At 54.0% G+C, this 13,245-nt stretch overlaps 2 protein-coding genes across 3 annotated transcripts in view; both read right to left on the bottom strand.

The window, feature by feature from the left end:
- Nucleotides 1-340: 340 nt before the first annotated feature.
- Nucleotides 341-4,696, bottom strand: LOC119103108 (voltage-dependent calcium channel type A subunit alpha-1-like). Its single transcript, XM_037226560.1, has 4 exons — nt 4,484-4,696; nt 1,298-1,511; nt 563-1,085; nt 341-446 (listed from the first exon to the last, which is right to left on the bottom strand). The coding sequence occupies exons 3-4, from the start codon at nt 1,069-1,071 to the stop codon at nt 341-343; spliced, it is 615 nt and encodes a 204-aa protein (XP_037082455.1). The 5' UTR covers nt 1,072-1,085; nt 1,298-1,511; nt 4,484-4,696.
- Nucleotides 1,506-13,245, bottom strand: part of cac (calcium voltage-gated channel subunit cacophony) — a 59,592-nt gene continuing 47,852 nt past the window's right edge. The window contains exons 30-37 of one of the 2 annotated variants that reach the window (XM_037227405.1): nt 10,213-10,304; nt 8,973-9,129; nt 8,549-8,676; nt 7,660-7,862; nt 7,129-7,233; nt 6,670-6,776; nt 5,947-5,976; nt 1,506-3,601 (exon numbers count right to left, since the gene is read on the bottom strand). In XM_037227405.1, the coding sequence (XP_037083300.1) occupies nt 3,419-3,601; nt 5,947-5,976; nt 6,670-6,776; nt 7,129-7,233; nt 7,660-7,862; nt 8,549-8,676; nt 8,973-9,129; nt 10,213-10,304 (1,005 nt within the window). In that variant the 3' untranslated portion in view covers nt 1,506-3,418. Of the gene's footprint in view, nt 3,602-4,695; nt 5,613-5,946; nt 5,977-6,669; nt 6,777-7,128; nt 7,234-7,659; nt 7,863-8,548; nt 8,677-8,972; nt 9,130-10,212; nt 10,305-13,245 lie in introns of those variants that run through there. The other variant, XM_037227406.1, reaches the window with a different exon arrangement.

The following is a 13,245-nucleotide window of genomic DNA, read 5'->3' on the forward strand; positions in this document are numbered from 1 at the left end:
CGTATACCACTTTGCAGTCACGTAAATCAGGCAGTTTGGTTGCACGGCGCTTTGGCGGCAGAGGCGTGGGCATTCCCGGGAGCAGGCGGTCCAGGCCGGCGTGGTCACAGGCGAACAGGGCCGGTTACCGGCGCGCGCGGGTACAGTCAGACATCGGGGGTCATCCAAGCAAGGAGTAAGGCGGCTCGAGCATTGCACCTTACCGGAAACAGGTGCAATATGAAGAAGATACGAAACCCTTTGATTTAAGTTGACTACAATGAGAGTATATATGTATGTTAGCTATGTATGTATATGTATAATACAAACTATACGTAGTATGTACAAGGGGGAGGGGCGGTCATCCGGAGCTCAGGCCGGTCGGCGCGCGGTACAAAAAGGGGCAGTGGCGGGCGCCGCCCGCTCGGCAGGGCACACAACAGACGTCTGCACTGCACGCTGAAAGACTGCCGGGGCGGCAGGGCGGAGCCGCGGTCAGCACCAGTCCTCCTCGTCTGAGTCGGTGGCCGGCTGCGGCAGGCGGCGGCCGGCCGCGCGCGCGCCGCCCCGGCCGCCGCCCGGCTTGTAGCCATTGGGCACGATCGGCGACGGCAGCTGCCGTGTGCCGCGACCCATGGCCACGGCCTGCTCGAAGCTGAGTGGTGGCTGCGGCTCGGCAGGGTACGGCGGCAGCGGCGGGCGCCGCGCCGCGCTGCCGCCCGGCGTCGGCATGCGGCGCGGGGCGTGCGTCGGCGAAGCGTTGACCTTGGGGAAGTTGAAGGCGGAGCCGGCCGGCGCCAGCCGGAAGCCGGCGGCGCGCGCCACCTGCGGGAACTCGGCCGGGTCGAGTGTCGACGGCCGCGTCGGCGTCGGCGGCAAGCGGCGGCCTCCACTCCGCCGCGTCGGCAGCGTCGGGTACGAGTTGCCGGCGCGCCGCGGCGCCGGCGGTGACGGCGAGCGGCTCTGCTGGTCCAAGGAGGAGGTGCCGTAGGCGGGCTCGCCGCGCCGCCGTCGCTCCGGGCTGATGGAGACGGCCCGCTCGTTCGGCAGGCGGCGCTGGCCGCGCGGCAGTGACCAGTCGCACTGGTCCATGGGCGGCCGCGGACCTGATGGCGGCGCGACGGCGTGTGAGCACCCAACGAACAAGGCCGGAGGCGGGCCATCCGCCGACAGCGTGGTGTTCTCTCCGATAAATGACCAACGGACGTGTCAGTGGGTATAGACGCAAGGCTCAAAAAACGACCGCACGGCCTGTCCTATTCCGCCACCTGGAGTACGACCGCCGCCGCCACCCGCGACCGCTCGGGGCGCCACCTACCGGGCAGTCTGGCGCGCGGGAACAAGCCGACCGGCGACGGCGAGCGCTCCCTGTAGGGCGAGAGCGGCCGCCGGCCGCGCCGCAGCGAGGCCGTCGGCGAGTGGTACGCCCGCGGACTGGGCGAGCGCGACCTGAAGCTGCCAGCCCGGAAGTTGCCCTGCAGCTGCGTCACCAGCGAGGCGATCGAGCTGCGCCGCGAGCCTGCCAGGTCGCCCTGCGCCCGACACCGCGGTCACGGTCAGTTCGAAGGCGACCGGCCGAGGCTTCGACAAGTCAGGGTTCGGGTGCACCCCGGACGCGAGGCACATGGCTTAACTGGGCGTGAACATTATTGGTCTGACTGTGGTCAACCGCGGCAGGTGACCATGATGCTTGGTCTGCCGCTTCTTGATTTATCCTCGAGCAGACGTCCATGAGCAACTTTCCTAAGAAACAGCTGTGGTAAAAGTACAGTTTGAGTAGGTCACCTGGTATACCATTGCATAAGTTCGACAACTCCCGGCTCATAGCCAACCCCAAGAATCACATTAAAACCTTCGTCGAAAACAGCTCAACGCAAAGTATGAAAAGCAGCAATATATCATAAGAATAACAAATCATGCCGTCTGTATATGTTGTACAAAATGCATGCGACACAGTGTCTCCCACAAAGCTGTGAAAAACTCAGTCACATTCATGTTCGATACCTGCAAACTCACCGTTCCATACAGCAGAGGACACGGCGCACTTGGCAAGAGAAGATGAAATTTGACAGACCGGCAGACAACACTCACAGTAAGCAGAACTTGTTCTTTCAGAGATGAGAAGAGAGAAAAACAGATGGAGACACCACGGGAGAGCAGCGTGAGGCTCAGAAGAAGATTGCTCTGGCACTTTGACACGGAAAGTCCAGCAATGCGCACGAAAACTCCAAGGGTTTCAGGACTGATGTCGGAGAACCATTGTAAGGCTTTCAGTACTGCTGTCGGAAAGCCACTGTAAGGGCTTCAGCGTTGCTGTTGGAGAACCGTTGTAAGGGCTTCAGCGCTGCTGTCGGAGAGTCATTGTAAAGGCTTCAGCGTTGCTGTCGGAGAGCCGTTGTAAAGGCTTGAGCACTGCTGTCGGAGAGCCGTTGTAAGGGCTTCAGCGCTGCTGCCGGATAGCCATTGTAAGGGCCTCAGCGCTGCTGCTGGAGAGCCATTGTAAAGGGGAGGTCAGGATGCTCTTGCGCCTCAGAAGTGACCGAGGATGCTTCCCAAGTGGTATCGCTTCGAGAGGAGTCTCACGAGCAAGCACAAATACTGTAGTCTTGTCAAGCAGGTGCGAAGACCAAGGCCAAAAATATAAATGGATATTGAATTAAATGTGATTCAGCCATGGATATTGTGCCGTACTATCATCTCTTCAGAACAAAAACCTTGTCCAAATATTTAGTGTCGCACCGCATGAGAAACCAACGGATCCAACTTCCTGCTCAGGTGGTCGACTCTTGCTCTATTTAGCTCGCTGTTATTATATTATCATAGCCATTATGTTATGCATTTTCCGGCTTTATACGCACAGACACCCACAAACGTGTTTCTAAAATATGCATGCACATGATAATGCAGTGTGTTTGAATGAATATTGCATACATTGATCTTCATTGCTTAAAATGCAATAAATGTACGCCTACCATAAGACCACTTAAATGGAACTATACGACTTCACTGTAGTGCCATGGTTTAAAAGACTATCCAGCTAGTAACATGTCTACACAACACACACTACGTTACAGCTGGTCCCAAATGGAATGCGGATGACAGGTGTGATGACTCAAGCCCAATCTGTACGGGGTCAGAAACATGCCTGCTCTACGGAATGTCACTTAACTCGTGCAGCACCGTAAGTCTTGCCCGGCCAAGGTAACATGACCGCGGAATATGTCCTGTGCTCTCTAATCCTATCTATTTTAAGCGGTGCATATCAAACGACCTATTATATTTCAAGAATTTTGATCGTTACTGCCAATTAGTGCCGGCGACATACACCGCGTATACATGGGCGTCAGCTGACAACTGACTACACGAGGAGAGAGGGGGGAGGGGGGGGGGGGGTATGGCTCTGTAACGCCGTGCATGGAATATTGATCGTGACAATCGTCTAGACGGACGACGGTGAACTCGCCAGTCTACAAACCGGGACACATGGAGCGCACTTCATCACTCCATGAGTCCGGCAAAGGAGACGACTCACTTCCAAAGACCGCCGGGAGTCAGGGCTGCCTTCCCAGGATCCACTGGCCTGACGGATCCAGTCGGTGACGTCCACAAGAGGGCTGACCGGCTAAAACAAGCCCATTGTCCTGAACTGACGACACCAACACAACTGCAGCCAAACCGGCCAAAGACACTTCGAAGCCTGGCCGACTATGCTGTGGAGCTATGTCGTCACCCTCCATTTGGTTGCAAACATAACATTATTCGGGAATCATTCATACAAATATATGGATAGTTATGTGGCTATATACAAACTGTTCAGAAGTAGGCATATACAAATAGTGGATACGAAATTTGAGCTGGTTGAAAACAATCTAGCCTTACGAATGGAACTTTGAAAATTATTGGTGTAGGAATTCTGATTTCTACACATCCAAATTACACCAAAACTACAGCCAAGGACTGCGACCTTAAAACAACGTGGAACTTCAAGTCTACTGTGCAAGTCCGACGCGAGCCAACGACTGGAGCCCCATTGGCTAAGGCAACGTATCCTCAACGACTGGAGCCAACTCCAATGTTCCTCAGTCTTCTGGAGAGCTTTGCACGCCCAAAGCGGCAGCCCGCCGCACATCAGCAGCGCCCGCCCGGCCGACCGCGCTACGCTCGCCGCCTGCGCCGCACATCAGCAGCGCCCGCCCGGCCGACCGCGCCACGCTCGCCGCCTGCGCCGCACATCAGCAGCGCCTGCCTGGCCGACCGCGCCACGCTCGCCGCCTACACCGCAACCAGCAGCGCCTGCCCAGCCGACCGCGCCGCGCTCACCGCCTGCGCCGTCAGGGAACAGCGAACGGCGACGGATGTCGGGCGTCGACCACAGAAAGCCAGTCCTGACAGGCCAGCGCGGGCACAGCGAGGGACAGCGACAGGGAGGACCAGAGAGAGAGCGAGAGCGAGAGAGCGCGCACGCTGGAGGAGGCGCGTCCGGAGGGGCGGCCGCCGCCGCTACCTGGGCGCTGCCCCGGGGGGACGGCAGCTGCTGAGAGGTGGAGCGACGCCGGTGGCCGGCGGCCAGTGCGTCGTCGGGTCGCCAGAGCCGTGAGTCGGAGCCGCTCAGCCGGTGCCATGGCTCCACCGACGCCTCCGTGTACACCACACTCTTACTGGGTGCGCCGCTGCTCGGCTCAAGTAAACTGTCGAGAGAGGGGCGCAGGGGGACGGATCAGACACTGACCAGCTCCGGGTACGTTCAGGAGCACTGCAGCGCGGCCTGGACGCGGGAACAACAGTCGTCAGTCGGCTGGAGCACTGGAACAATAACTATGTCCGTCCAACTCGGACAAGTCTCTCTGTCGGACAGAGCACTGGAACACAGGTATCTGTGTTGCTCGGCGTGTCTGTATTCCTCAGACGAGCCTGTCAGTCGGTCAATGGAATGAATCACAGTCAGTCTGCGTTAGGCTGGCTGGACAGGTCGATCAACGCGAAGGCATATACCGCAGTAGAAAACAACTCAAGCATTTGGTCAGATTCTCTCAGGTGTGGTGCACAAACAAACCATTGCACGCTTCTTTTCAACCACAAAACCTGCCGTCAGTAGATGACTTACGTGGAAACACTGATGCAAGCATATAAAGGAGACTTATACTCAACCATTCAGTCAATTCAGCTCAAGCTTGAAAACGCAGGAAGCTTGTAATGTCTAGCAGTAGAACAAGACTTAAACCAATTGAATCACCCGTGCTGTCGCGTTGCAACAACGAGAACGGATTGGCAGTCTGGCCGTTTTGATCTTGTTGTCACAGAGATACTCAATGACGCGCATAACACATATTAATCTGGCATTTAGATTGCTGATGCTTCCGCTACAATTCGTGACAGCGGATAAGGACCAAAAATTACACCAATTCAAAACATCCTTTAAAATTATCATACGGGGACCGTTTGATCCCTACATCAAGCGATCGCGCTCACCTTACGCTCTGGCGGTCGTCGCTGTCGCAGGGCTCGTCGTCGTCGTCGGCGGTGGCGCGGGGCGGCGCCGCGGCCGCCTCGGCCGCCTCCGGGCGCGACTCAGCTGCCGAGCGCGGGTTCATCGGCCGCGCTATGCCCATGATGCGCTCTAGCAAACTGGCTTTCTGCGGCGCCCGAGCGAGACAGCACGGTCAGCGCGAGCGGACGCGCCCCCGTTGGCAGGGCGGCGCGACGCCTCGACACCCACACCGGCGACAGAACGGCACGCGGTGCCCGCTGCCAGAGACAAAGCGCGTGTCGCGAGGTGACACTCGGTGCTCTCTGCATCAGGAACAAGCCCGTGACTGCCATGCAATGCAAACCCTGCGCTACGGCCTAGCACCCGGCGGGCACGCATGCGTCAGTCTCCAATGTCAAACGCTATAGCCTAGACCTAGTCAAGCAACAAAACCCAAAGCAACGAAAGAAAGAGTGGGAAAGACTAGACGTGTATACTACCGAGTCTGGGGGCACTAGCTCCTGCTTCTCCTGAAAAGAACAGACACAGAACACTATCAACTAGCCGTTGGGCCTCGCAATCGAGCCTGTACACCGTTGATATCCATTCTCGGCTAGTGCTAGCGTTCACTGAGCTCCGGGCTATCGGCTATTCGGCTTACACATGCCCTGTCGGTCGGCAGCCGACTCACATCCCGCGGCTAAACAATGGCGCTAGACACCTTTCAGTTCAAAACCCTGGCGCTGGCCTCGAGACGGTGTACCCGTGTCTTACAACACCGGACCGCCCGTCCGCGTGACATCTAGCATCACCTACACATCGACGCAGATCTGACCCGACCTGTCCTGCTCCCGCGCACCATTCCCGGCATCCTGCGACACTAAGGCACGCACTATACCCGAACACCACGCCACAATCATGCAGGCGTCTGATCAAATGTCTGATCAATCGTCACAATCAAACAGGTCAGCGCGGCTCCCACCCCCACGAGTCCCAGGACAACGCCATGAGCTCATGTCGATGCGACGTTACTCGGCCTCACACACTGCGCTGGTAGGAATCAGCGACGTTACTCGGCCTCACACACTGCGCCGGTAGAAATCACCTACTCCAATGTCAATCAATGTCAATAGTTATTTCGAGCATGACCAGTCTCACGGTGTCTGGTTCCGCAAAAACGTTGCAATGTTTTAAAAGACACGAGTAGGCAAGATGGAACATACCGGTTGGTTCTCGGCCGGTATCTGGCCAAACCGCGTGCTCTTCCAGTTCTCCAGTATGAGGAGACCGGCGTAGATCTTGCCCACAGTGAGCTTGTTTGGTCCCAGCTCTGTTGGTCGGAGTATTTATTGAAGTGCCATTCACAAACATTAGAACTTGGACGTTCGGTAATGTTAAACGTTGGCGGTTAAATGTCCTAGGATTACTGAAACACAGTTGGTCCCATTCTCAAACACAAGCATGGTTTTCTCACGAGACATTCCTACATTACTCTCAGCTCCATTATAGAAGCCGCATTATCACCTGGGGGACTAAGGGACAGCTGGTTTCTCAATAAGAATGATCAGCGTTCAGTTACCCTCATTGCAGTCAGAATGTTCGTGTATGGTTGCAGTCTGGGGAGGGGGTATATGTTTACTCTGCAGATGTGGTCGTTTAACACAGTTACAAAGCGATCTTACCGTCCTTTGGTGGCACCAAAAGATCAAGCATTTTCTTGGCTTGCAGTGGCCATATTTTGGTGATGGTGGTCCGCAGTTCGGAGTCCGCCTGGTCCATCTCTTCAGCTGCGAGAACAACAGGCACACGCCGTCACCGTATCAGACGCCCGTCATGCTTAGGCACAATGGCTATCTAGGCCCTAAATAACAGGTAATCTGAGCACCTAAATGCCAGACAGGAGGTATACGCTTCTTGGAACTTCGATCGATAAAGGGAGGTTTTGTGGAGCTTCTGGTTTGTAAACATGATGGAGTATGTAACCTAACCAGCCAGTCGGGCGACAGTAAATGCGCAATCGCTCTCACGTGAAAACAAAACTAAATCCCTCAACTCAAAGATCAAGTCAACGCACATACCGACAATTACGCAAATCTCAAACGCAATGCCACTCGGCACTACTAGCCGCTCCCTTTGTTGGCACGTACATTGTTTCCAACTATGGTTTGCCTGAGGCTGCTCGCCGCCTACCGTAGGGTGTCGCCCGGTCTCACCTGGCCGCATCTTGATGCTGAGGTTCTCCCTGATGAGGGCGAACAGTGTGGTGGTAAACTGCACTTTGCCGTCTGCGCCGATCGGCATGTTCATTCGGATCAGCTTCTTGTGCGCCAGCCGGTACGGACACTTGTTGCCGAAGCCCAGCGGTGGCTCCATGTTCCGCAACATGTCGTACATCTCCGTGTACTCGATGCGTCCCCTGCCACGCACAATATGCAACATGACGACACAGTAGTGCGTCAGGACCAAGTTCGCATCGCAGCGCTCGGTACACACAGTGCTCGGTACACACAGCGCTAGACATCACTTCAAGAGCCACCGAGCGAAGTTCTACCGATCTGCCGCCTTCTGCACACAGGCTCTGAACAGGTGTTTTGATCTGTGGTTTGCGGTTCTCTGGTCAGGAGCGGTTCGGCCGCTGTTCAGCCGTCGTCTTTGGTATGCATAACACGATATTGCAGTCACTGCGCCCACGGTGGTTTATACTGACCCGCATTACAAGGCATGGTAGTCTCTGCCTCTCTCGCTATCCCAAATGAATGCAACTGAGAGGCATACGAGTCAGCGAATATCGTACAGAGGTTCGAACATGAAAAAATTCCAGCCTCCATCGACCCTATATATAATTTAGAAACCTTCTCGTCTCTGCCCGATACTTCACTGTCTCCACAAAAGTCCGTCTGTCCGCAGAAGGCCACCTGTTTTATTTCTAGCGTTTACAAGAAATGTAAAAAGTGTGCATGCATCAAACAATGGTTTGCACCGAGCCACTGCGCCCAAGCGATGCTCCATCAAGCATGATGGAGCGTGCACCGCTTTTGTATCGGGCGGTTGAATGCGTTCAATTCTGCGCACAGCAACTGGGGCAGCCGGTGGCGAACTTACGTGGCGTTCGGGTCGTATTCGGCCCAGATGCGGTGGAACTCGTCCAGGTGGTGGGCGCCCAGGATAGACGAGTCGCGCGTCAGGTAGTCAAAGTTGTCCATGATGACGGCCACGAACAGGTTGAGCATCTGGAGAACGTGTTGAATCGTCAGCAATGCAAATCCTGCAAGCTGCTGTCCTGTGATGAGCACCGACGCCAATTTTTACATCAGAGCATTACAGCTGATATCAATGGTAAACGTCGTAGCAATACTCATCTAAGAATACTGATTACTTTCCCGTCATGTGTGATGCATGCTCTATGCTGATACCCAGCAGTCCCAAATCCTCCCCACCGAACACCATCGCCTGTTTCCGCCGTTCTCCGCTAGTGCGACACCATCGTCTTCCCGAGACCAGGGCTCCGACCACGCCGCAGTCTCACCAGGAACGAGCAGAAGAAAATGAAGGAGACGAAGTAGCCGTAGGCCAGGTCAGAGCCGCAGACGCGCTCCTCTCCTGGCCTCAGCGCTCGCTCGTCGCACGGCTTGTTCTTGACGCAGGCCAGCATGATGCTCTGCCACGCCTCACCCGTAGCGCATCTGGGGAGCGGCAGGATCAGTGCCGGCACCGCTCCCGCCACTGCCGCCCGCCTGGCGCCATTGTGACGTCACACCGGCGGTGTGACGTCACGCCAGGATGCGATGCTCGGCGACGGGATTTATGTATTGCTCGGTAAGGTGTGAGAAAGATATGCGAAAAGCCTGCGGTTGGAACCACACGAATAACCGCACAAATCGAGGATACGAATGGAGCAATGAATGCACGCTGCGAAAATTGCAAACCTGTCTAAATGCCCGTGAAATAATGCATGTTGCTGCATTATTCGTACAAGAAAACACTTTCATCTTTATGCTCATACAAAGGGGAGCACATTACATCAAAAAATAAAAGCGTCAGATATCTATGAATAGAACGGGTTACAGGCGCGTGAGCATGACTTAACATGTTGCTGAAGTTCAAATGAAAGGAACCACAATTTGATCCAGTTCGTGGCAGCTATCACTGAGCTTCATGATACAATTGTAAATAAACTTGACAGAATATATTCCTCTGAAACAGTGATGGCAGATAGATTGATGAGATGAGCACAAATAACGAAATGCCTCAAACTACAATAAGCCCGTGAAGCAAAATAAGGTGGACCCAGGCAGCAGCCACTTCTACGTTCTATATTCCAGAAAGATTAGCGCTTTACGGCATGCATAGCATCATTAGCCACACAGCCAGAAATTCGAGCAGCGTCTCAATGGCATGATATTAAATGAAACCGAACTCAATATCATGTGAACTTAAATGACATAAGAAGCAAAACAACTGAAAGGAACCGTGCCGTGTATCAAACATTGCAAATGTGATGTGGTTTAATTGTTTTTTAAAGGCACAACAATTGTCTTTGGTGCAGCGTTTGGACGCACGTGGTCACGTTAGTTCCCTCTTAAAGTATATGCATATCTAAATTGGTGCGATGCATATAAATGTGCAAATATGTAAAGTACAGAAATAAGGCAAACACATGCTTGGCTTGGTGGTTCAACGATGAATGTATGAGTGTAAACTTAAGAAACGGCAAAGATCAGATGAAAGACACACCCAACAACACGTATTCACAATCATACAGTTACCTGAACAGCAACATTAGCGCTTGAAAGAAGTGACGGAAGTTATTGTGCCTAGATATGGAAGTTTTGGAGTCCAAAGCTATGTTACCAAATACCTAAGGGACAAAAATAGGTATCAAGACACGGTCAGCTTACAAAATGCAACTCATGATGATAACTCGACCACCTACTCGACACACCCAGCACTGCATCACCTACACCTGGGGTACCTGGCCTAAGGTCAACTAGTCCTAGATGGAGGAGCGGCGACTGTAGACTTGACAAGGTTCGGCGGGGCATGCGGGATATGTGGATGTGCTGGCTGTAGACTGGGTGAGCTCCGAAGACGCCGCTGCTGTCCGTTGGCTCTCCTTGGTTTCATTAGTAATATGTGTGTCAATGAAATGTGATTGAAAATACTATTTCTGACGCAAAAATTGACAGATATCAAGGCACTGCTGCTTTACGTAGGTATGCAAAGACTTGCCCTGATCCTCGGAGTGCTCATGGTCATGTTGACGCGATCTTGACCTAATTGAAACACTGAAAATACAAATTCCACAAATTGTTGGCGTTCCACCTCAGGAGTCGTATGTGAAGACACGCCCCGAGCCAGCCATACGGGCATGTTCGCATCACTCGCTCACGCACCTGACTCTCGCACGCACACGCGCCCGAGCATACATCTGCAGGCGCAAAAATGCCTTCAGGCCGACTTCAAACGCCAGACGAACACACTCACACAAAAACACGCAGACGGACACGGCCTAGGTGCACTCATCAACCAGTTCAAAGCTTACTCAGTCACACCCGACACACCAGGCAGCAGCATATGCCATGCCAGCACAATGCCAGCGCATATATGATGCCTGGCATTGGACATTTTTCGTTTTCTCCCTACTGCCGGAGCGCTGCCAGCTGTGCTGCCGTGTGGACAGGGCGCCCGTGGCCGCCGCCGGTACCGGCGCCCACCCACGCTCGCATGACGAGGCGACTGGGCGCGGCCACGACTGGCCTCGTCGGAGCGGAAGATCTTTAGCAGTCGCGGCCGCGGTGCGGTGGAGACGGGCTGGGGCAGGGAAGGGGAGAAGGAGCGGGACGTGTCGGCTCTGAGAGCGGGCCATGCGACGCCTCTAGTCTAGCGACTCTGCGACGGGGCGCGTGCGGGAGCGGCCGGCGGCGGGGCCCGGTGCGGCATGCGGCCCGCCGAGGCGCCGGCAGACACAATGACTCACCGAAAAAGTAACAACACAGAGGCGAAGAAACTTTGAAAGTTGTTGTGCCTGTTCAGATCCGTGTCGGGATCGAACTTCATATTTCCGAACACCTTGAGCGGGAAACGGGAGTGACGTAGCCAACAGTGCAGAAGACGGAATATGTGTGTGCGCGGCAGCGCTCGGAGGATGGCGCCGCCCGCCGGCTCGGCCGGGCGGCAACACACGGCGCAAGCAACGAGTGGCGTGCTTCAACCTCTGAAGGCCGTCCAGCACGGGAAGACGGCGCCAACCTCCGGGCGACATGACTCCGAGCTGAACAAAACGAAGTGCAACCAGACATGATTTGTGCAAAGGCAGCTCCAAATAATCACAGTGGCAAACACACACGCCCTTATTCACTCGCTCCAGCACTCATTCTCAATAGGCCACCCGGATATAAATGTCTACAGCCTGCTGGAAACAGTGACTAGTTTCAGTGAAACACATCCACACCCACACCCACTAACGCACCCACTCATCCACTAAACAGTCGGACTCTACAGGCTCGAGCGTAGCCAGCTGGATCGTCGCCGCCGCTTGCGTTTTAGCAAAGGTCAGCTTTAGCACTTGGCCGCTATGCGTTATTAGTGCTGAGTGATCAGGTACAACGGGTCATAGCGATGGCAAGTCCTGCGGCGGCGAGGCGTCCCGGGTGGCTACAGCTGAGGTGCCATGTCAGGTGCCAGCGCTAACCGGCGTGTGACGCTCACCATGCAGAAGCCGTGAAATCAATATACAGCACACCACAAAGACCACGTTTCCAGAGGCAGTTCCAGCCGACTGGAGGTCGGATTGGTTTGAAAATGGCCGATATAACTGTGACATTACAGAGTCATTCGGCCAAGGTTCGAGCTGATGAGCTGTTTTTATGGGTATTGGGTACGCGGAGACATTTACAATACCTAAAAAGTGACTTATTTAATCCAGTGCGGCGTAGGGTAAACAACTTGATCTGCCTACGGCATTGCCAATGGAAATGCGGTCATTGTTTTTCCAGAGCAGTGCTAAGGAGAAACCGAAGAAATGATCCGAGGAATACAAAGATAAATAAAACATTAGCCGTCTTCACACGCAGTTTATTTAGAAGGTTGAAGCGTAGCTACGAGGTTATTAGACCTATCGGCAGTTATGCCGATAGGCCTTTTAAGAGATATTACGAAGATACATCAGACTGATCATCGGAAATAATGTGTTTGTGATGCGTTGGCGGCGAAGCAGCTGCCACTAGCATTTCTACCACTGGCTCATCGCTCACGCATGAACGCAGCGCGATCAGAATGCTTTTCGGCTCCTTGGCCACTACGAATGTGGCGGAGAACAGGCCGCGCAAGCTTACACCATGCACTTCAACCACTGATTGGTCAGTGGTAATGCGTTTCGTTTTTGAAGAAAGTATCCGATGAAAGGGCGGATGAGCCGTTTGAAATACTCCGACAGATCCCAAGGAGTTATCGTTGACTTGGCACCGAAAAGGGCTAAAAAAGCTATGGCTTTCCTTTCGGCTATGTGGTGGAAAAGGTCCGTTTGAGGAATTTAGTTTCATAGTTCGCGTCACGTGCAGTCACATGGTGGTCTTTTGCTTTCCGTGAACACTGATTCCTTAGCGGGCACTCCATATTAAGATCTTGGCTTACGCGTGAAAACGGCTGTTTGGATGTATTATGAGATACAACATAAATAAATGTTGGGAAATAAGACGCTATGTACATCAAGCCAATCAAGTTTTTTAGCATTCTGAAATATATAAAAATGATGTGCATAACTAAAGATGATGGAGGGGAGGTACATACAGAGCAAAGGA

The sequence above is a fragment of the Pollicipes pollicipes genome, unplaced genomic scaffold (genome assembly GCF_011947565.3).
Source record: "Pollicipes pollicipes isolate AB1234 unplaced genomic scaffold, Ppol_2.1 Scaffold_5724;HRSCAF=6776_pilon_pilon_pilon, whole genome shotgun sequence".
NCBI lineage: Eukaryota > Metazoa > Arthropoda > Thecostraca > Pollicipedomorpha > Pollicipedidae > Pollicipes > Pollicipes pollicipes.